General features: G+C 47.1%; 1 protein-coding gene across 1 annotated transcript; it reads right to left on the reverse strand.

The window, feature by feature from the left end:
* Positions 1–809: 809 nt before the first annotated feature.
* On the reverse strand, positions 810–15890 carry pskh1 (protein serine kinase H1). Its single transcript, XM_035416707.1, has 3 exons — positions 15104–15890; positions 12312–13476; positions 810–1672 (listed from the first exon to the last, which is right to left on the reverse strand). The coding sequence occupies exons 2-3, from the start codon at positions 13266–13268 to the stop codon at positions 1355–1357; spliced, it is 1275 nt and encodes a 424-aa protein (XP_035272598.1). The 5' UTR covers positions 13269–13476; positions 15104–15890; the 3' UTR covers positions 810–1354.
* Positions 15891–17356: the final 1466 nt, after the last annotated feature.

The following is a 17356-nucleotide window of genomic DNA, read 5'->3' on the forward strand; positions in this document are numbered from 1 at the left end:
CTGGCTCACTAATACCCCTTTTTCCACTGTAGAGCTGGAACCAGGCTGGCTCACCAATACCCCTTTTCCACTGTAGAGCTGGAACCAGGCTGGCTCACTAATATCCCTTTTCCACTGTAGAGCTGGAACCAGGCTAGCTCACTAAAACCCCTTTTCCACTGTAGAGCAGGAACCAATTCAGGCTGACTCAGCACTGTATAATACAACTGCGTTTCCATTGCATTACCCACAGCTACAGCTGTTGCACATGACTGCCAGGCTCTGTCCAGATGAAGTCGACTGCAAGAACAACCTAGAGTCCAGGCATAAATAACAGAGCTCCCTGTATTACACAGGAGTGTACGGAGGACCAGTGCACATGGTTTTATAAGCAAGTCCTAGAGTGGGTGGATGAGTCAGACAGGGCCGTACCCGGGGCACAAGGAGGCCATTTTGTTTCAGTGCGCACAGGAAGTAAATACTGTGTCAGAGGTCAGAGGTCGAGAGGCAAACGGTTGAGGTGGATTGCGAGCGCGGGCGCCCGGGAACCACCGGGACCCCGGCCGCAAGCTCCGCCCACTGCTCAGACGGCCGAACCCTCGAGGGGTCTGTGGGCGGAGCAATGGAACCGCAGAACACGGCCTGTCACTCAAACGGAGGACTCGCTTTCGGACCCTAACTCTCAGGCACACAATGAGAGGTTAAGGAACTGCTGGAGATCGCTCTGCGAAGGGAAGACGATCACTACAAAACAGCGGGCATTACAGAAGAAACCCTTCCCCTCTCTTCTCTTCCCTTCCCTTCCCTTCCCATGGGATTTAGACAGCATGGAAACTGAATGATTTTAATTAAAATTTGGCCACCACGAACACACTGAGGTTTCGGCGAACGTTACCAATTTAACTTAAACTGAAATGCATTTTTAATGCTTATTATTGCTTACCCTTCACAAACATCTGCTCTTCTTTTACCGTACAATTTCACAGCAAGGACGTAGATAGCATACACAAAAGATTCCTTCAACAGACCCTTCATTTTAACCGTCTTCTTAACACTCAAGTAAAATAAAAAAAACCAACCAAAAAAAAAAACTTCACTTCCCAGAATTCTGTTCAACAGATCCTTCCAGCCTTAAGGCTTCACGTGATGATGCTAGCTTTCAGAGGAAAAAGAATAAAAAAATTTTTTAAAACACAACGACAAGGACAACACAGGCAATAAATAAATAAAGGAACACGAACGCACAGAAAAAAAGAGAGAGAGACAAAGAGAAGAGGAGCTTGGAAAAAGAAAGAGAGGACGTGTGTTTTTGCGGTCTCTGTGGCCTGGGCGAGGAGGAGGAGGAGGAGGGGGCGGTGCGGGTCCGTTAGCGGCGCTAGCCGTTGTACTGCTGCTGGTAGCGGCGGTTGAGCTCCCGCAGCTCGCGCTCGCGGGCGCGCCGCGACTTGTTGGACTTGGTGGAGCGGCTGGAGCGGGTGGACTGCGCCGACTTGGTGCTGTGGCAGCGCGAGGACGCCCTCTTCAGGAGGTTCTGGGAGATGGAGCGGTGCAGGTTCTTCATGGACGAGGAGGCGGCCATGCTGACGATCCAGGGGTGCTTCAGCGCCTGCCCCGCGCTCAGACGCGCGGCGGGGTCCACCGTCAGCACGCGCTCGATGAAGTCCTTCGCCAGGTTGGACACGTTGGGCCAGGGCTGCGGGGGGGGGAGGGGGGGATCAGTTACTCTGCAGTTACTCACAACACTACTGCGATGTGCAATAATCAGCCATTACCACATAAACATTGGAAATAAACAACCATTTTTTTGGGGGGGGGGGGGGGGGGGGTCAACAATCTGGATTTCAGAAACACATTTAGTTCCATGCAGCAGGTCACCAACAGGGCAATGCAACCCTGCGTGAAAACCAGTCCACCAGGAGAATCAATCACTGCAGTGCAACCCAAACCAGACGCTGCACACACACACTAACAAAGAGGCAGTTGCTCAGAACTGCTGCTCCTATAGAAGCAGTCAGTATCTGATTGCTAACTGAAACCCAGTAGAGTACAGTGCTTTTAGGGAGTATGACACAGATATGCTGCTCTTAAGTAATAGAAGTTAGGCCCGAAGTGTGTGCGAAAACATGCTTAATGATGCCTACAATCACACTTATTCATGGGTTCCAGGCAGTTTCCAGCTCTTCACTTCCTATTCTTGTTGCTGCAATTAGTTTTGTGTTAATGCACTACCACAGCATACCAAGAACGTACTGCTGTAGATTAATTCACATAATTCTAAAATGAACAACCAAATGGTGCAGCCCCATATAAAATTCACATTCTGACAGTAAAAATGTGTCCCCATTTCACCACCGAGAGAGCTGCATTATGGGAGCACATCGACTTCTGCTGTTATAACACCACACTACCAGCAGAGGGCAGCAGAGCCTCAGTGTTGAAACAGCCACAGCTTTAAATGTTACACGTCTCTGATTTCAGTGTGTATTTTTACATTTTTATACGCATGCAAATTTCAAGACCATCTGGGGTAAAACAACAAGCACATATCCACCAGTGTTAACGGTTTATTAAACTTAGAAGTTTTTAAATACTGCACAGTCCTACGAAAGAGAGGAGAATCGGTTCCATTTTGACCGCACACAACTCATCCATTGTCATGCATTACTGTGTGGGACACAATGCGGGTGTTTGAACTGCTTCAGGGCGACAGTGAGAAGCCAGATTTACTTAACCAAAAGCCCGCAGTACCAACTGCGTCCAGCAGAGGGAGATAGCTGCTGAATTACACAGATAACCCAGAGTGGACAGACAGAGAAGGTCACTGACACAAGATCAAGGGGAGGGAAAGGCGGAGAGAGAGAGATAGAGGGGGGAGGGAGAGAGCGATAAAGACGTTTGGAAGATGTCGAAATGCCACTGCTTTGTGGCTCACCCCAAATGCACACCAGGGAGATAGCGGTTGGCCTGACTGCCTGAATGTGAAGGAGACACAAAACAACCCCCCCCCAACCACGCCGAGCTGCAGAGGACAAAGGCCGAGGCTGTAGAGGTTTAATGAGTCTGGGAGTCTGCCGGGTTCTGACTCACTGCAGCACAGCCGCATTGTGAGGAAAGGAGAATGGACAGCCCTGCCAGGAAGCTGGGCCGTGACATCACAATACCCCCAAGAGCAGAAAGCCAGACTGTGACATCACAATGGCCCAGAGAGCACAAAGCCAAACTGTGACATCACAATACCCCCGAGAGCAGAAAGCCAGACTGTGACATCACAATGGCCCAGAGAGCACAAAGCCAAACTGTGACATCACAATACCCCCGAGAGCAGAAAGCCAGACTGTGACATCACAATGGCCCAGAGAGCACAAAGCCAAACTGTGACATCACAATACCCCCGAGAGCAGAAAGCCAGACTGTGACATCACAATGGCCCAGAGAGCACAAAGCCAAACTGTGACATCACAATACCCCCGAGAGCAGAAAGCCAGACTGTGACATCACAATGGCCCAGAGAGCACAAAGCCAAACTGTGACATCACAATACCCCCGAGAGCAGAAAGCCAGACTGTGACATCACAATGGCCCAGAGTGCAGGCAGCCAGACTGTGACATCACAATGCCCCAGAGTGCAGGCAGCCAGACTGTGACATCACAATACCCTGGTGAGCAGGAAGCCGGACTGTGACATCACAATGCCCAGGTCAGTAGGAGATGGTATCCTAAAGGGGAGTTTCTGGGCCTGACATTTCACAATTTCGCTGGAAAATGCACGCCTCCCCTCCCCTCTGTGGCCGTCTACATTTCTACATTCAATCGAGCCCACAACCACAACTCCTGCTCCAGCCCTTCTTACCACACTTTATATTAATGTGTCGTCAATTAAACGCAATAATCTCAACAGCATTCGTGAAGTGTTCGCCCTGAATTACGGCACCACTAAGCCCTTGCCAACGACCGGTGTCTGGGTTAAATAATGTCTCTTGCTTTTTCTTTATTAATATTCAAGACCGGCTGTGAAATTAATGGTGACAATGTTCAGATGAATGAATCACAGCCTAACTGAGAGGATGATGCGATAATGTTGACATATATAATGCTCTGCTGGTCACATGACCACCGCTGTGTACAGAATGAGCTGAATGAGACAGAAACTACACAGCTTTAGCGCTGCTCCAGAGCTCTACAGAGCTCCCATTTTAGGAGCATTTGCTCCTGAGAATCAATGTGTGCTAACTGGGAAAATAATTCAGGGGCACATCTACGAATTGAGGGCGCATTAGGGCGCTCCTAAATTTTTCAACTTAGGAGCACATGTGCTCCTTGGGAAAAACGTTAGCGTAGAGCCCTGCGCTACAGCTACAAACACGACCGCGCCTTCCACCAAGTGCCAATCAAATAATGCACAGTGCTGTTCTTCTGAAGATCACTATTTTTCACCATCATTCTTCTCCTCTTTTTCAAAATGACAAAGGCAGTTACGGCTCCTCTCAGATCCTACAACACACCCGGGCAGCCTGGAGACTTTATCCGCTTACTCAGTTCCCAATTCCTTTTGATTTGCCGCTGTATTGATTGGTACAAGAGCTCTGTGTCAAGGATTCCTGCATTTAATCCACGATTTCCTTTAGAGTCCGGCCAGCTTCGCTCTAATTACCGACAGCACTCCCTCTGCACAGGCACGTACACTCCCCCTTGTCATTAGTGCGCCCTTAACGACCTTGCAATGACCTTTCTTGCAAGTTTCTTTGCACAAAAGCTTCCAGTGAATGAAAACGTGCAAAATGCAGCGCGTTCAGAAAACCCATACGTTCCTGAGAGTGCCTATGCAGGTGTTAAAATGTGCAGCTGCTCTTTTGTTTTAATGAACACAGTTTTTTTTGTCTGTTTTTTTTTTTTACTTGACCTTCCTGGTGACCCGGTGACCTTGGGAAGAGGAAGGGCGCATGTCTGGAGCAGCGCTGTCTGTACAGAGCTCCCCGCCACGTGAACTGGGCCTGGCGGGACTGGGAAGGCGGGAGACGCGGCCGGTCAGGCCAAAACACACACAGGCCCTCGCCTCCGCCAGCAGCCAGGAGGCCTCTCTCACACACACACACACACACACACACACACACGCGCGCACACACACCAAGTGCGGCAGCGTACCAAGCCTCCGTCCCCGCGACCCGCTGCCAGCGTGTGTGTGCGTGTGTCTGCATGTGCCTGTGTGCGCACGTGTGTACGTGCACGTGTGTGTGTTTGCGTAAGAGGAAAGAGAGGGGGAGAGAGACTGACACAGCTAAAGTATACATGCTAATGTATCAGTGTGACTATTACTTGCTGAACTTGAAATATATGCTATCCTTAGCAAACTATGAGTTGAAAGTTCAAATAAACCTCCCCCACCCCCACACTGCCCCCCCCCCCAATTCCCCCCCAACCCCATGGTAAATTCCAACATCCTGCAATACTCGATGTACTTGTAAACCCAACACACCAGTATACAATGTTCCTGTAAAACCAACACACCTGAACACCTGCTGATCATGCATGTGCAGTGATTCTGACCAGTGCTGCAGCACACACACAAAAACCAGCCGACCACTGCCACCAATCCCAGGTCACTGAGGGACAGAGAACATGGCCCTCAACTCCGTTCCCATGGCAGCAGCATAGCCCTGACCCTATATTTTCTGCTCAATGCATGCAATCAGGGTGACAAAGCCACATGCCTTTTACATATTATGCATTTATAAATGAGCCTCTTTACTGAAGAGGTTCAGGCCTTCCTTCTTGCTCAAGGGCACATGTGCAAAACACAGCCTTGAAATGAAACCCAACAATGGGATGGCTGTCACATGGCCTGCATTATACGGTGCGACCAATCAGAGCAAGCCTATGCAGGCTGTCACATGGCCTGCGTTATACTGTGCGACCAATCAGAGCAAGCCTATGCAGGCTGTCACATGGCCTGCGTTATACTGTGCGACCAATCAGAGCAAGCCTATGCAGGCTGTCACATGGCCTGCGTTATACTGTGCGACCAATCAGATCAAGTGTATGTAGGCTGTCAAAAGGCCTGCCTTATACTGTACGACCAATCAGATCAAGTGTATGTAGGCTGTCAAAAGGCCTGCATTATACTGTACGACCAATCAGAGCAATTGTACAGTAAATCCAACCAAACTCTTGGCAAACTGTTTCACAGTGCATCAGGACCCAAAGACAAATGAAGTTTAGCAAGAAAACACAGCTCACAGTGCTGAATGCATTCAACGGGAACACTTAATGAACTTCCCTCCCTGTATGAATATTAACAAACTTTCCTCACTTAAAATGCGCCAAAAAATCAATTGCATGCCATCAGCTTTGCGGTGCGTTGCGGTTTGTTTACCTGCGATTTCCCTTGCCCACGGCACACCGACCAAACCGTCGTTAATTTCAATTTTGAGTGCGAGTGAAACCAGGTGTTTTTAATGTCGAGTCAGGTGGCGAGATTAATTGGGCTCTAACGAGCTCAACGCTGTGAGACAGTAACGCGATCTCCTCGGCTAATCGGAGATGCGCTGCCCAAACAGCCGTGCGGCTAACGATTTTCAGCTGAGCTGAGCTCAGTGCTGCCTCCTAGGTACGGCGAGCGGGTACGTGACTAGTCGAACTGAATACCAGACGGTTACCAGCAAAGAGAAACCCAAAATGGGGTCTTCAAAAATGCATGTTCAAGTAGAACACTGCAGTAGACTCAAAGCATGTTCTCCATGCCCTGTGGAGCCACAGCAACAGTCGCCACTGACAACATGGGGGGTTACCCAGAATGCATCATTTGAATAATGGGGAGGGTGGGGGGGGGGGGGGGGGACAATTATTTAGACGTGGACAGAACACCGCTCCACTGCTGTCACCAACAAATGCAATCAAAGTGAAAGATCGTCATGAGCTCGGTGACATCACAATACACCACAATTTCCATCCAATCACAATCCCGGCCTTTCAGGCACCTTGAAGGTCATTCAAAAAGAGCCTCCCTGCGACAAGTCAAAATCAACATTCACAACTGCTTACTTCACGCCTGTCATTATTCGATATGCAAAGTAAAGAGGCCGTACCCCGAACAACGTCAACCAATGGGGATGACGGATTCATTCTTGGACTGACCGTAAAGAAATCTAACCAACACGGCCTTCGGTGATCAGATAGAGTTACTCCTCCCCCATCCTGTAGTCTTTAATACTGCTTGCCTTCCCCCCCACCGCAGTTTTTCATTACATGTTGTTTTCTACCGTTCTCCCAGCTCACAGTTGTTTTTACAGGTTTCTCTTGCACTCTTTTTTTCCACGAATTCTAGACCACGTTCAACCCGGGTCAGCAAATAATGCAGGCGCATGCTTCCTCCTCTGGCTCGGGGGTTTGTGTGTGTCGGGGGCGCATGCTTCCTCCTGTGGCTCTGGGGTTTGTGTGTGTCGGGGGCGCATGCTTCCTCCTCTGGCTCTGGGGTTTGTGTGTGTCGGGGGCGCATGCTTCCTCCTCTGGCTCTGGGGTTTGTGTGTGTCGGGGGCGCATGCTTCCTCCTCTGCTCTGGGGTTTGTGTGTGTCGGGGGCGCATGCTTCCTCCTCTGGCTCTGGGGTTTGTGTGTGTCGGGGGCGCATGCTTCCTCCTCTGGCTCTGGGGTTTGTGTGTGTCGGGGGTGGGGTGGGGGGTGGTTTAAGAAAAGAATTTATTTTTGACTGTAGATCACACACTGTGCAAATGAATTATAATTGTGTTGATGTGCATTAAAAGTACAGGCATTCCACTGATTGGTTTTAACCCCCTATTCCCTCACACACAATGGCAGACGCATGGAATGGAGATAGCCTAAATCAATCACTTTTTAAACAACGGATTAAAACGAAACGGACTGGGCGTGAATCCACCGAAATCCACCTGAAAAAGTCTTCGGCTGAGACGTCTGGGGTTCTATTGCACTGCCCCGTTTGGACGGACTAAAGAACGAAAGGAAGATTAAAAAGAAGACAAAAGCTTTTTTTTTTTTTTTTTTTTGTCGTCTTGAAGTGCCGCCACCATCTCAGCTGGCACGATGGCAGCCCAAAAAAAAAAAAAATAATGGGTCACTCCAAGCATTGTAGTATAGTGGCTAGGGAACTGAGTTTCTAAATCAAAGGTTGCGGGTTCAAGTCCCAACAGTGCCCCTAAGCAAGGTACGCAATCTGAACCACGCATGGATTGCAATTTTGCATACAGTTCATTTGCACGAACTGTATGCAAAATTGCAATCTATGCATGTCGCCGTGGATAAAAGGACACACTAAACACAGACAAGCGTGTAATGTAAAAGAACGCAAATCGCTCTCGCAACGCATCAGCAGCCCCGACACTACGATCATGTGACCTGCTGTACTCGGGGTTGAAATACAGTGAAAAACAGGTCCCCCCCCCACACGCAGGATTCACTCACAGCCCTCACATAAATTACACGCGTTCACACGGATGGCACACGGCTAGATTACTTCCAGTCTGCGTGGGGGGAGGGGGGAATAAAGTTGTTTTAAAAAAAAATAATAATAAAAAAAAAAAACACGCAGACACAGTCGTTTCTCTCCTGCACATAAATCCCGCGTCCAGAGGGAAATCAAGTCTGTTATACCCAACGATTTTTCATTCGCAACCTTTTTTTAATTTAATAGACAATTTCAGAAATGAGATTCCTCCCTAACTGCTCCTGATTACAGGTGACTGAACATTTGATTATGCAAATATTATTCAAGCGTAAGATCAATAGTCTGTTACTGGAATCAGCATTAATAAAATAAAAATCTAAGAAAAAGCTTCAGCACATTTAGCACATTTAATTTCTTCCCATTAATTCATGAAAATAAACACTAAGAGCTACACAATAGAATAATCAATATCAATGTTCCTGCTGAAAAGGGTTTGAGTTGAACATGGGACTTCTCTGCAGCAAATCAAAAAACATTGCTGGAAAATATGAAGAGGCCACATCAAATCTTAAGTCTCACGGTTTATGGGTATGTGTCTGTGTGAAATTCAACTTCCTATATTCTTTCAAGAACTGCGGACCAACTAAAATATTGTCATTCAGAACATTTATTTACAGGAAATTACAACTGGTCATACACAGTTGTTTCACACTGAATAATACAAACTAAACAAGTTTATATCCATAAATAAATAATAAAACTAACTATGTCTTCCTTAGGAAGGGTTTAACCATAACAATTTGGTGGAGTGATTCTGATTCTTCTTCAAAAAAAATATTGGGTGGTCTCTTAATTTTTTCCCAGAGCTGTATTTAGCAAAAATACCATACGATCGAAAATACGTTCGATCATTTGAATACCTACTTCTGAGGCCACAGACAACCCACAGAAAAACACCTTTTTTAAATACAGAACGCAGCTATAGAACAAAACAAAACATGATGCTCAGTTCAGCCAGCCACAGCTTCCATGCAAGAATTTCACTATGAAGAACAAAGAAATAAACTTTGTCTTTAGAAACAGCATTACAACACACTGTAGCTCAAAGTACTTCAGAAGTTAATAAAGAAAATGATCATAATACCACTATTAAAAAGTGTAATATGGGTTATATGGATATGAAATTCTAATTAAAAATATATTACAGAATATGGTGGGATTTTTCAGTCTCTGATGCTGACAATGTGTCTGGCACAATCTCTGGCATTTGTTCTCAGGGTTCCCCAGGGCTCCATCTTAGGACCAATTATATTTACTCTGTACCCTATATGTTGCCTCTTGTGAACAGTTACTTTTCTTTCCAGTGCCAATTACATGTTTACATTTAACTCAATCTCGTACAGACAAACAGAAATTTCTACTTTTAAAGTATCATGCACTGGATAAACTTTATTTTCTGCATTTAACCACAGATACAACAGTTGGTGGTTTCCACGAATCAGATTTACGTCAGTCACTGGCAGATTCATGTAAAATATAAAACCAGATAATGCATGTTGGTTTTTTATTACCCCCCCCCCCCCCCACACAATACCTGATTTGCTAAAATATTACGACTGAATCCCAGGCGTATTAATAAAAATAGAAAAAATAAAAGGTATCCAGAATTAGACCCACCAGAGAAGGTAACTTGTGCGTTCAACCACTATAAAGTGGACTACCATAATCCTCTACAATTTCATGTTTTTTTTTTATTTATTATCCAAGCAGTGGTTAAAAATATGTATGCATATTATCATGAGCAAACAAGATGGAAGATGAAAATCTAGCCACCCTATGTTGGTTACCTGATATTTTTTATACATAAATTACTTTTCATGGTATAGCATCCATCACATCTGAGTCCATCAGCCTCAGCTAAATCAAACGACACAATCTTCAGCATGCCAGTGCACCCCACCAACCCCCACACACAGGCACACACACACATACTCACACTGACACACATACACACACACACTCGCACTCAGACACGCATACTGTCACACACGCGCACACACACACATATATATATCCACACACACACAGACACACGCACACACATTCACTCTCTCTCTCTCTCTCGCACACACACACACCACTTGCATGCACACACACACATATACACACTCACACAGATCCTGAACAGGCATGCATATATTACTGCGCATAAAACAAATTTTTTTTTTCTTATTCTTTTTTTTTTTTTTTTTTTTTTTTTAAACTGCGTTTTAATCAAGGTAACCTGCCACTGCGGGACGGGAGCCATCACTCCTGATGAGCCCCCGGTCCGTGTGACAGCCGGGAGCAGGGCGATATTTCAGCAGAGCAAAATCGCAGATCACCCCTCTCCCCCCTTCAGAACCCCACAAACAGCAGCCCCCGTTTGAGGAAGAGGCGCAGGTGTGGTCCTTATTTCAGTCTGTCCAGCCTTCTCTTCAATCCTGATTCCACGGACGTGAGAAACGCAGGCCCATGTTCGGCCTGGGGCGGCGGCTAAGGGCCGCTAACCAGCGCGACGCTGTCCCTCAGCAACCCGGGCGTGACGCCGCGCGCGTTTCTCCCATTCAAAGGGGGGTCAATGTGCGTCAGCAAATACCTGCGGCGCGCAGATAACGGCTGGACAAACACCCTGCCGCCGCCGTAGCCGCTTCTCGGCCGAGGCAGGGTCACGGCGAGGGGAAACGACGTGACACAGAGGTCCTGAACTCTACTCGTCTGTCGCCATGGCAACCGTGCACGCGCTCTCCGACCGACCGCCCGCCCGTCCGCCCGCCAGACCGCCGGGGAGCGGGAAATGGCCGACCGGAACGCTTACAGGGGGCTTCCCTGGGAATCTGGGAATATGCGGCATTTCTGTTTTCCAGAACCTTGGCTTTAATCATTTTCCAGTGAAAATAAAAACACACACTGACACACACACACACACACACACACGCGCGCACGCACACACATACAGCCACACACACATATGCACACACACACATAGCTCCAAACACACACGCACACACACATACAGCCACACACACGCACACATACAGCTCCACACACGCACATACACCGACACACCCACATGCAGCCACGCACACACACATACACGCACGCACACAAACAGTACACCCAAAGACCTCTCAAATTACACATCCCTGGCCCCCCCCACCCCCCCACCTCCCCCCCGCTGTGCACAAACACAGAAAAGTCTCACAGCTCAGGGGAACCCATTTCAAAAAATTAAATCTCATACCCGACTTCAGCAGTTAGACAAAAAAATGTATTTAATCCGGTGTGAATAAGTGAACTAACTGCACGCTAAAAATCAAATGAACATTTGAAAGCTAAGATTTTTAAATATTTTTTGCTTCCCTGGGAATAAAGAGAAGAAAAAGAAGAAAAAGAAAAAAAAAAGAGCAACTAAAAACAGCTGCTTTTCTGCGTATACCCGGCCTGGAAGAAGGGGGGAGTCCTGGGGTGCGTCAGCAGTTTAAGAAAATAAAGTCAAACAGACAAGAGAAGAGGAGAAGAAATGGAAACAAAGAGAGCGAACAGAAGAGAGAGAGAGAGAGAGAGAGAGAGAGAGAGAGAGAGAGAGGGACAGAGAGTGAGAGAGTATGAGAGGGAGTGAGTGAGAGAGAGAAAGCAGGGGAGAGAGAGACAGAGAAAAAGAGACAGAAGGAAAGAGAGGGAGACAGAGAGAGAGAGTGAGAGAGATTAACAGAGAGAGAGACTGTGCAAAAGAGCAAGAAAGACTTTTTGATGTTCTTTCACTGAAACACCGAACCTTCCCCAACTACCTTAGAGAGAGAGAAAGAGTGAGAGAGAGAGAGAGAGAGAGAGAGAAGAGCGAGGGGGGGGGGGGGGGGGGGCACAGAGGCACTCACCTCCCCTGAGAAGCTGTACTTCCCCTTGAGGATCTGGCGGTAGAGGCGCGTGCGGTTCTCGTCCTCGAAGGGCATGGTGCCGCTGAGCAGGATGTAGGAGATGACGCCCAGCGCCCACATGTCCACGGCGTTGGTGTAGGGCTTGCGCACCAGGATCTCGGGCGCGATGTACTCCGGCGTGCCGCAGGTGGTCTTCATCAGGCACTCGTTGCCCCGGCGACGGGTGCTGGCCAGGCCGAAGTCGGTGATCATGATCTTGGAGTCGGCGCCCGGGTGGTAGTACAGCAGGTTCTCGGGCTTGAGGTCGCGGTGCGTGATGCCCAGCGTGTGCAGGTACTTGACGCCGTCCAGCACCATCTGCAGGACGCGCGTGGCGTCGCGCTCCGTGAAGGAGCCGCGGGCGATGATGCGGTCGAAGAGCTCGCCGCCGGTGGCCAGCTCCATCACCATGTACACGCGCTCGGCCGTCTCGAACACCTCGATCAGCTGGATGATGTTGGCGTGGCGCACGCGCCGCAGCACGCCCAGCTCCGACTCGCACACCTCGCGGCCCTCCTGGCAGCGCGTCTCGATCATCTTGATGGCGTACGGCTGCCGCGTGCTCTTGTGCTCCACCCGCACCACCCGGCTGAAGCTGCCGCGGCCGATCAGCGCCTTGATGTCGTACTTGGCGGTCACCCGCGGGTCGAACTTGGCCCGGTACTTGGCCGCCTTGCTCCGCCGCGGGTCGGACGGGTCCGGCGGGCCGCCGGGGGGGCCCTGGGACTGGTGGGGGGAGGGCGAGCCGGTCTTCTCGCCGCCGCCGCCCGCCTTGCCCCCGCCGCTGGCCCCCTCCCGGATGAAGTGCCTGTAGGGGTCGGCGGCCTGTCCGGCCTGGGGCTCCACCTTCTTGACCAGGTCCAGCTGGACTTCCGAGGGCGGCTCGGGGAGAACCTTGCTCCTCCCGCACCCCATCATGTCACGATCCTGCCCCCCCAGCGTCGCAGAGCATCTTCATCGCCCGCACGGCATGAGGTCACTGCATCTGGGCCGCGCCCCCCCAAAAAAAAAAACCCAAACCAACTTCGGTCTTCCCCAAGTCGCTTGCAAAGCAACAAGCTAAGTTCCAATTCCTAATGTAAGAGTGGCAACAAGCTGCAAAAACTGGCAACAAAAAGAAAAAATCCTGAAAATAAAAGTACAATTGGTTACCATCTGTTATTTTGGTCAACGGAACAAGCAACAACTACGCACATAAAAGGCCGTTGCCACAAGTCCTACATCGCCCAAACCACCTGTAGCGCCGAACGAAAGACACGTTTCACTTGAGCAAAAGAGTCATCGACACAGATAGGCAAGAAGAAATCCATCTGCAACGTGATTTTGCGTCGTTTACAGTGAGCGGGTTCTGCAATTGGAAAAAAAAAGTAACGGGGTAGTGGCTGTTTTATAAAACTCGTTTGGCACGTGAGGACATACAACTAGCAAACCTTTCTTAAACATTGTAGAGGGTGTGGGTACGCCAGAAAGAGAGAGAGTGCGCAATACGCTGCATGTATTGGCAAGCTAATGAATTCACTTCGAAAAGTGCATGGCAATTTGCTAACATGTCACATTGTGTTAGCGATCTGCGTTACTACAACATCAAAGGACGGAGCGAAGGCTACATAGCTGCGTAGCTGTAGCGTGACATGCAATACGACCTGCTATTGGATATTGTTAACCGTTTTGACTCTTGACGACGCGTTAGCAACAATGGCTTTCATATAATGAAACTGTCTATATTACTAGCAGACAAATACAGAAATCTATCATCAACTTATAGCCTTACTTTCAAGTTGTTACTTAAAATTCTCACGTTCAGTGTTCCTTTATCAAAGACGGGTAGCAAGCGCTAGCAAGTAGCCGTTAAAGTTAGAGAGAATGTAGACTACATTAACCCCTTCTTCAATTTAACTACCAAGCAAAAGTTAGTCTAACGCCGGATCGCATGTAAACAGGTTAGCTAGACCATACGAATCTATTTTTATAAATACACTAGACTAGAGTGCAAATCACTGGTTCTTTGAAAAATACAGCTCGCTAGCTATGTTAGTTACAGCAACTTGCGACTGATATGACCTTTAACGGTGTAACGGTAACGCTATTATAACGATACTCTATCTTATGTATTTTTACAGTTAGCTAGAGTCTAGTCTGTCTAGCTAGCTGAAAAAAACTTACACGATGTTTCGCTGGCTAACCCGCAAGCAAATAATTAGTCGCCACTTAAAATACACTAAAACATTTCAATTGGCCAACTACGACTCATGGCCTGACCATGTCCAAAAACTTTCCTGGAAGCCTATCCAGCTAGCAGCTAGCTAACGCTATCTTTACTTTAGCAAGGCCGTGTCAAGTTAGCGGGCTAACGTTAGATGTCGTTATCTGTGGTAGTTGGCTAGCAACGACATTGACTCTTGTCCTTCCAATTATAACATTAACATGAAAACTTAGGCCATATTACAAAATATTCCAAACTCTTGTTCAGTCATTTCTTTTTTCAATGTAGTAGACTACGTTTTTGTGAGCACACAGCTTGCGTTTCACGACATCACTTAGACTAATAGTATAAATTACTTCACATCCCGAAGGATTTATCACGACTCAAATACATTTTAGTTAACTTTAGCTAACGTAGACTAGCTAGCTAGCTATCGTGCCACTTAAGCTAACCGCATAGCAACACATTTGTCTAGTAACAACTAGTTACCAATCCCCCCCCGAGAGAAAACGGTCTTTCAAATAAAATATAGCTTAAAAATACAACTTACCGCCCTCTTGAAGTTATTTAGGATTTTAACAAGCTATCTTGCTAGATGAAGTGCATCGAATAACAAAGCAAGATTTCAGAATTTGCTAGCGCCAACCTCCTCACCCCACTCTCAGCTGCTCTCTCCATTTTTTTTTTTTGGTTTTTTTTTTTTTTTTTTACTTTAATCCATTTGTTTGGCAAGTATTTGTCCTTCCGTCTATTTTATGTTTAAGAACAATAGCACCTTGGACAAACTGCAACGAAAAGTATGGTGTTCAGGTACAGAGCCTCCGACATTGCACAATAATCTGTATCAGCTTCTTGTTGACTGCCCCAAAACTGTTTTCGCGTTGGTCCACCTTTTTTGTGCAGAAGTTTTTTGGGAGGACCTCGGCTTTTTTCGACCACAGAAACAGACCCACACGAACCACTTGTGAGCTCACTTCCTGGATACCAATAGACGCTCCTTGCTGATAACTTTGGTTAGCCAAAGATCTTTGCTTCCATGTTGGTTCCTAGATTTCCCTAATCTTCTAGAGCTAAAAGGACCAGTCTTCGTTAGATCCGAAATGGCGCCAGGACACCCACAACTTTCTGCGAATCTTCAGTAAATCGCCAGTGAGAGGCGCACTCCAACATCTCAAACTCCTAACCATGTTTGCTTGGGGGAAAGCGTAAGGGATTTCTCTGAATTTGTGAGCGCACATAGCATTTCGACTGATGCGTCTCTAACGGTCCCAAACAACGTCCAGGAAACGTAACCGCTGGAGGGCGCTACGTGTCTAATGATGGTATTTTCCAGACTTTTGCTAGGCAAGTAACCTAGACAAGAACATTCAAATGAATGAGGTCACATTTAATTAAAAGGGAGTTGTGTACGAATTGCAATGTCCTCCGTCTATAATATGAAGAAAAGAGTAAATTAACAGTAACATTGGCAAACATAAACACGTGTATTAATTGTAACGTTGTTTTCCCAAAGAGTATGATTTATGGTACAATTCAAGTTAGCAGTACAGTATCACGAACGTGTGTTTGAACTTCACATATCATTATTATCAGTTATTTTAAAAAGGCACGTAATCAGGGAAGAAATAGAACAGGACCTCAAAGTGAGGGATGGTTAGCTGCCAAAGTGGTTGGTTGTGTAGGCAAACTTCTCCAGCCACAGATAAAAATGACCAGCATTGGACTGGTGGCTTGTGGCTGGTGTTAATTTCCCATCCCGCACATGGTACCCTATGTTCCGGATGTTCTTGTGTAGCCTTGTGAAATTGTACTAAAATTCTGTGTTTTTCGTGATGTTGGAAGCTAGCCTACAATAGCTCTGTAGGAAGTAGGCTTACTGATTCTCTCTGGTCACTGCAGGTATTTCTTTTGAAAACACTTCAATGTGCTCTTGCGCTGCAGATGCACACACCTAAAACTTGACAGAAGGTGTACCCCTGCCCCTGTCATCCCCATTCAACTTAGCACACGTGTGAAAACAATGCATGGGCAAATTCTCCTCTACGTTCCTACGTCTAGCCTACGTATGCGCTTTATTTGATCTCGTGCTCGCAGCTAAGTTTTAGATCACCTCGCTGTGCCCCAAGAGGGGCGGGTACTTTGTAGAACACTGCGCAGAGCGCAACTGTAAAGGCAGACCGTCTTGTTTCAAACCAACGGAAGTGCTGAGAGGCACAGATTAAACGCTCTCAAGTTTTTTTTCTCCACGCAGTCATACCCGGTAGATAAATATTTGAGGGAAAAAAATCCACACATTTAGTAAGTTTTCGTTACATTTGAAAGCATGATTTCAAAAAAAAAAAAAAAAACATACAATAAGACAATATTCTTTATCTACGTAATATCTTCCATGTGGGAACTATGGTTCTTGCTCTTCTAAGCATGGGTGTAAATGGAATGTAACACTTGGCCCCTAATATGAATTAGCTTTTATTCATGAGTTTTTAAAAAAAAATTTTTAGGATTAATTACAATTATGTTCATTTGTCCAATTACTTTGGTTCCCAAAAAAAGGGGGGGGGGGGGGGGGGCTGTGTATAAAAGGGCTGAAAATCCTACACCTATCACCTGAAATGGATATAAATACCCTCAAATTACAGCTGACAGTCTGCACTTAAACCTCATTTTCAGATCCAATATGCTGGAGCACAGAGCCAAAACAACAAAAACTGTGTCACTGTCCAAATACTTATGGACTGCACTGCAAATAAGAGACAAATAGATTTCCCCCATTTTCCTTCTCCTAATTTCTCAAGGAACATAA

The sequence above is a fragment of the Anguilla anguilla genome, chromosome 5 (genome assembly GCF_013347855.1).
Source record: "Anguilla anguilla isolate fAngAng1 chromosome 5, fAngAng1.pri, whole genome shotgun sequence".
In the NCBI taxonomy this organism is placed as follows: domain Eukaryota; kingdom Metazoa; phylum Chordata; class Actinopteri; order Anguilliformes; family Anguillidae; genus Anguilla; species Anguilla anguilla.

Coding starts and splice junctions, on each gene's coding strand:
- pskh1 (XM_035416707.1), bottom strand. CDS start 13,268: ATGATGGGGTGCGGGAGGAGCAAGGTTCTCCCCGAGCCGCCCTCGGAA. Junction 1,673..12,311: donor AGTACAGCTTCTCAGGGGAG/GTGAGTGCCTCT, acceptor CCCCCCCCGCAG/CCCTGGCCCAACGTGTCCAA.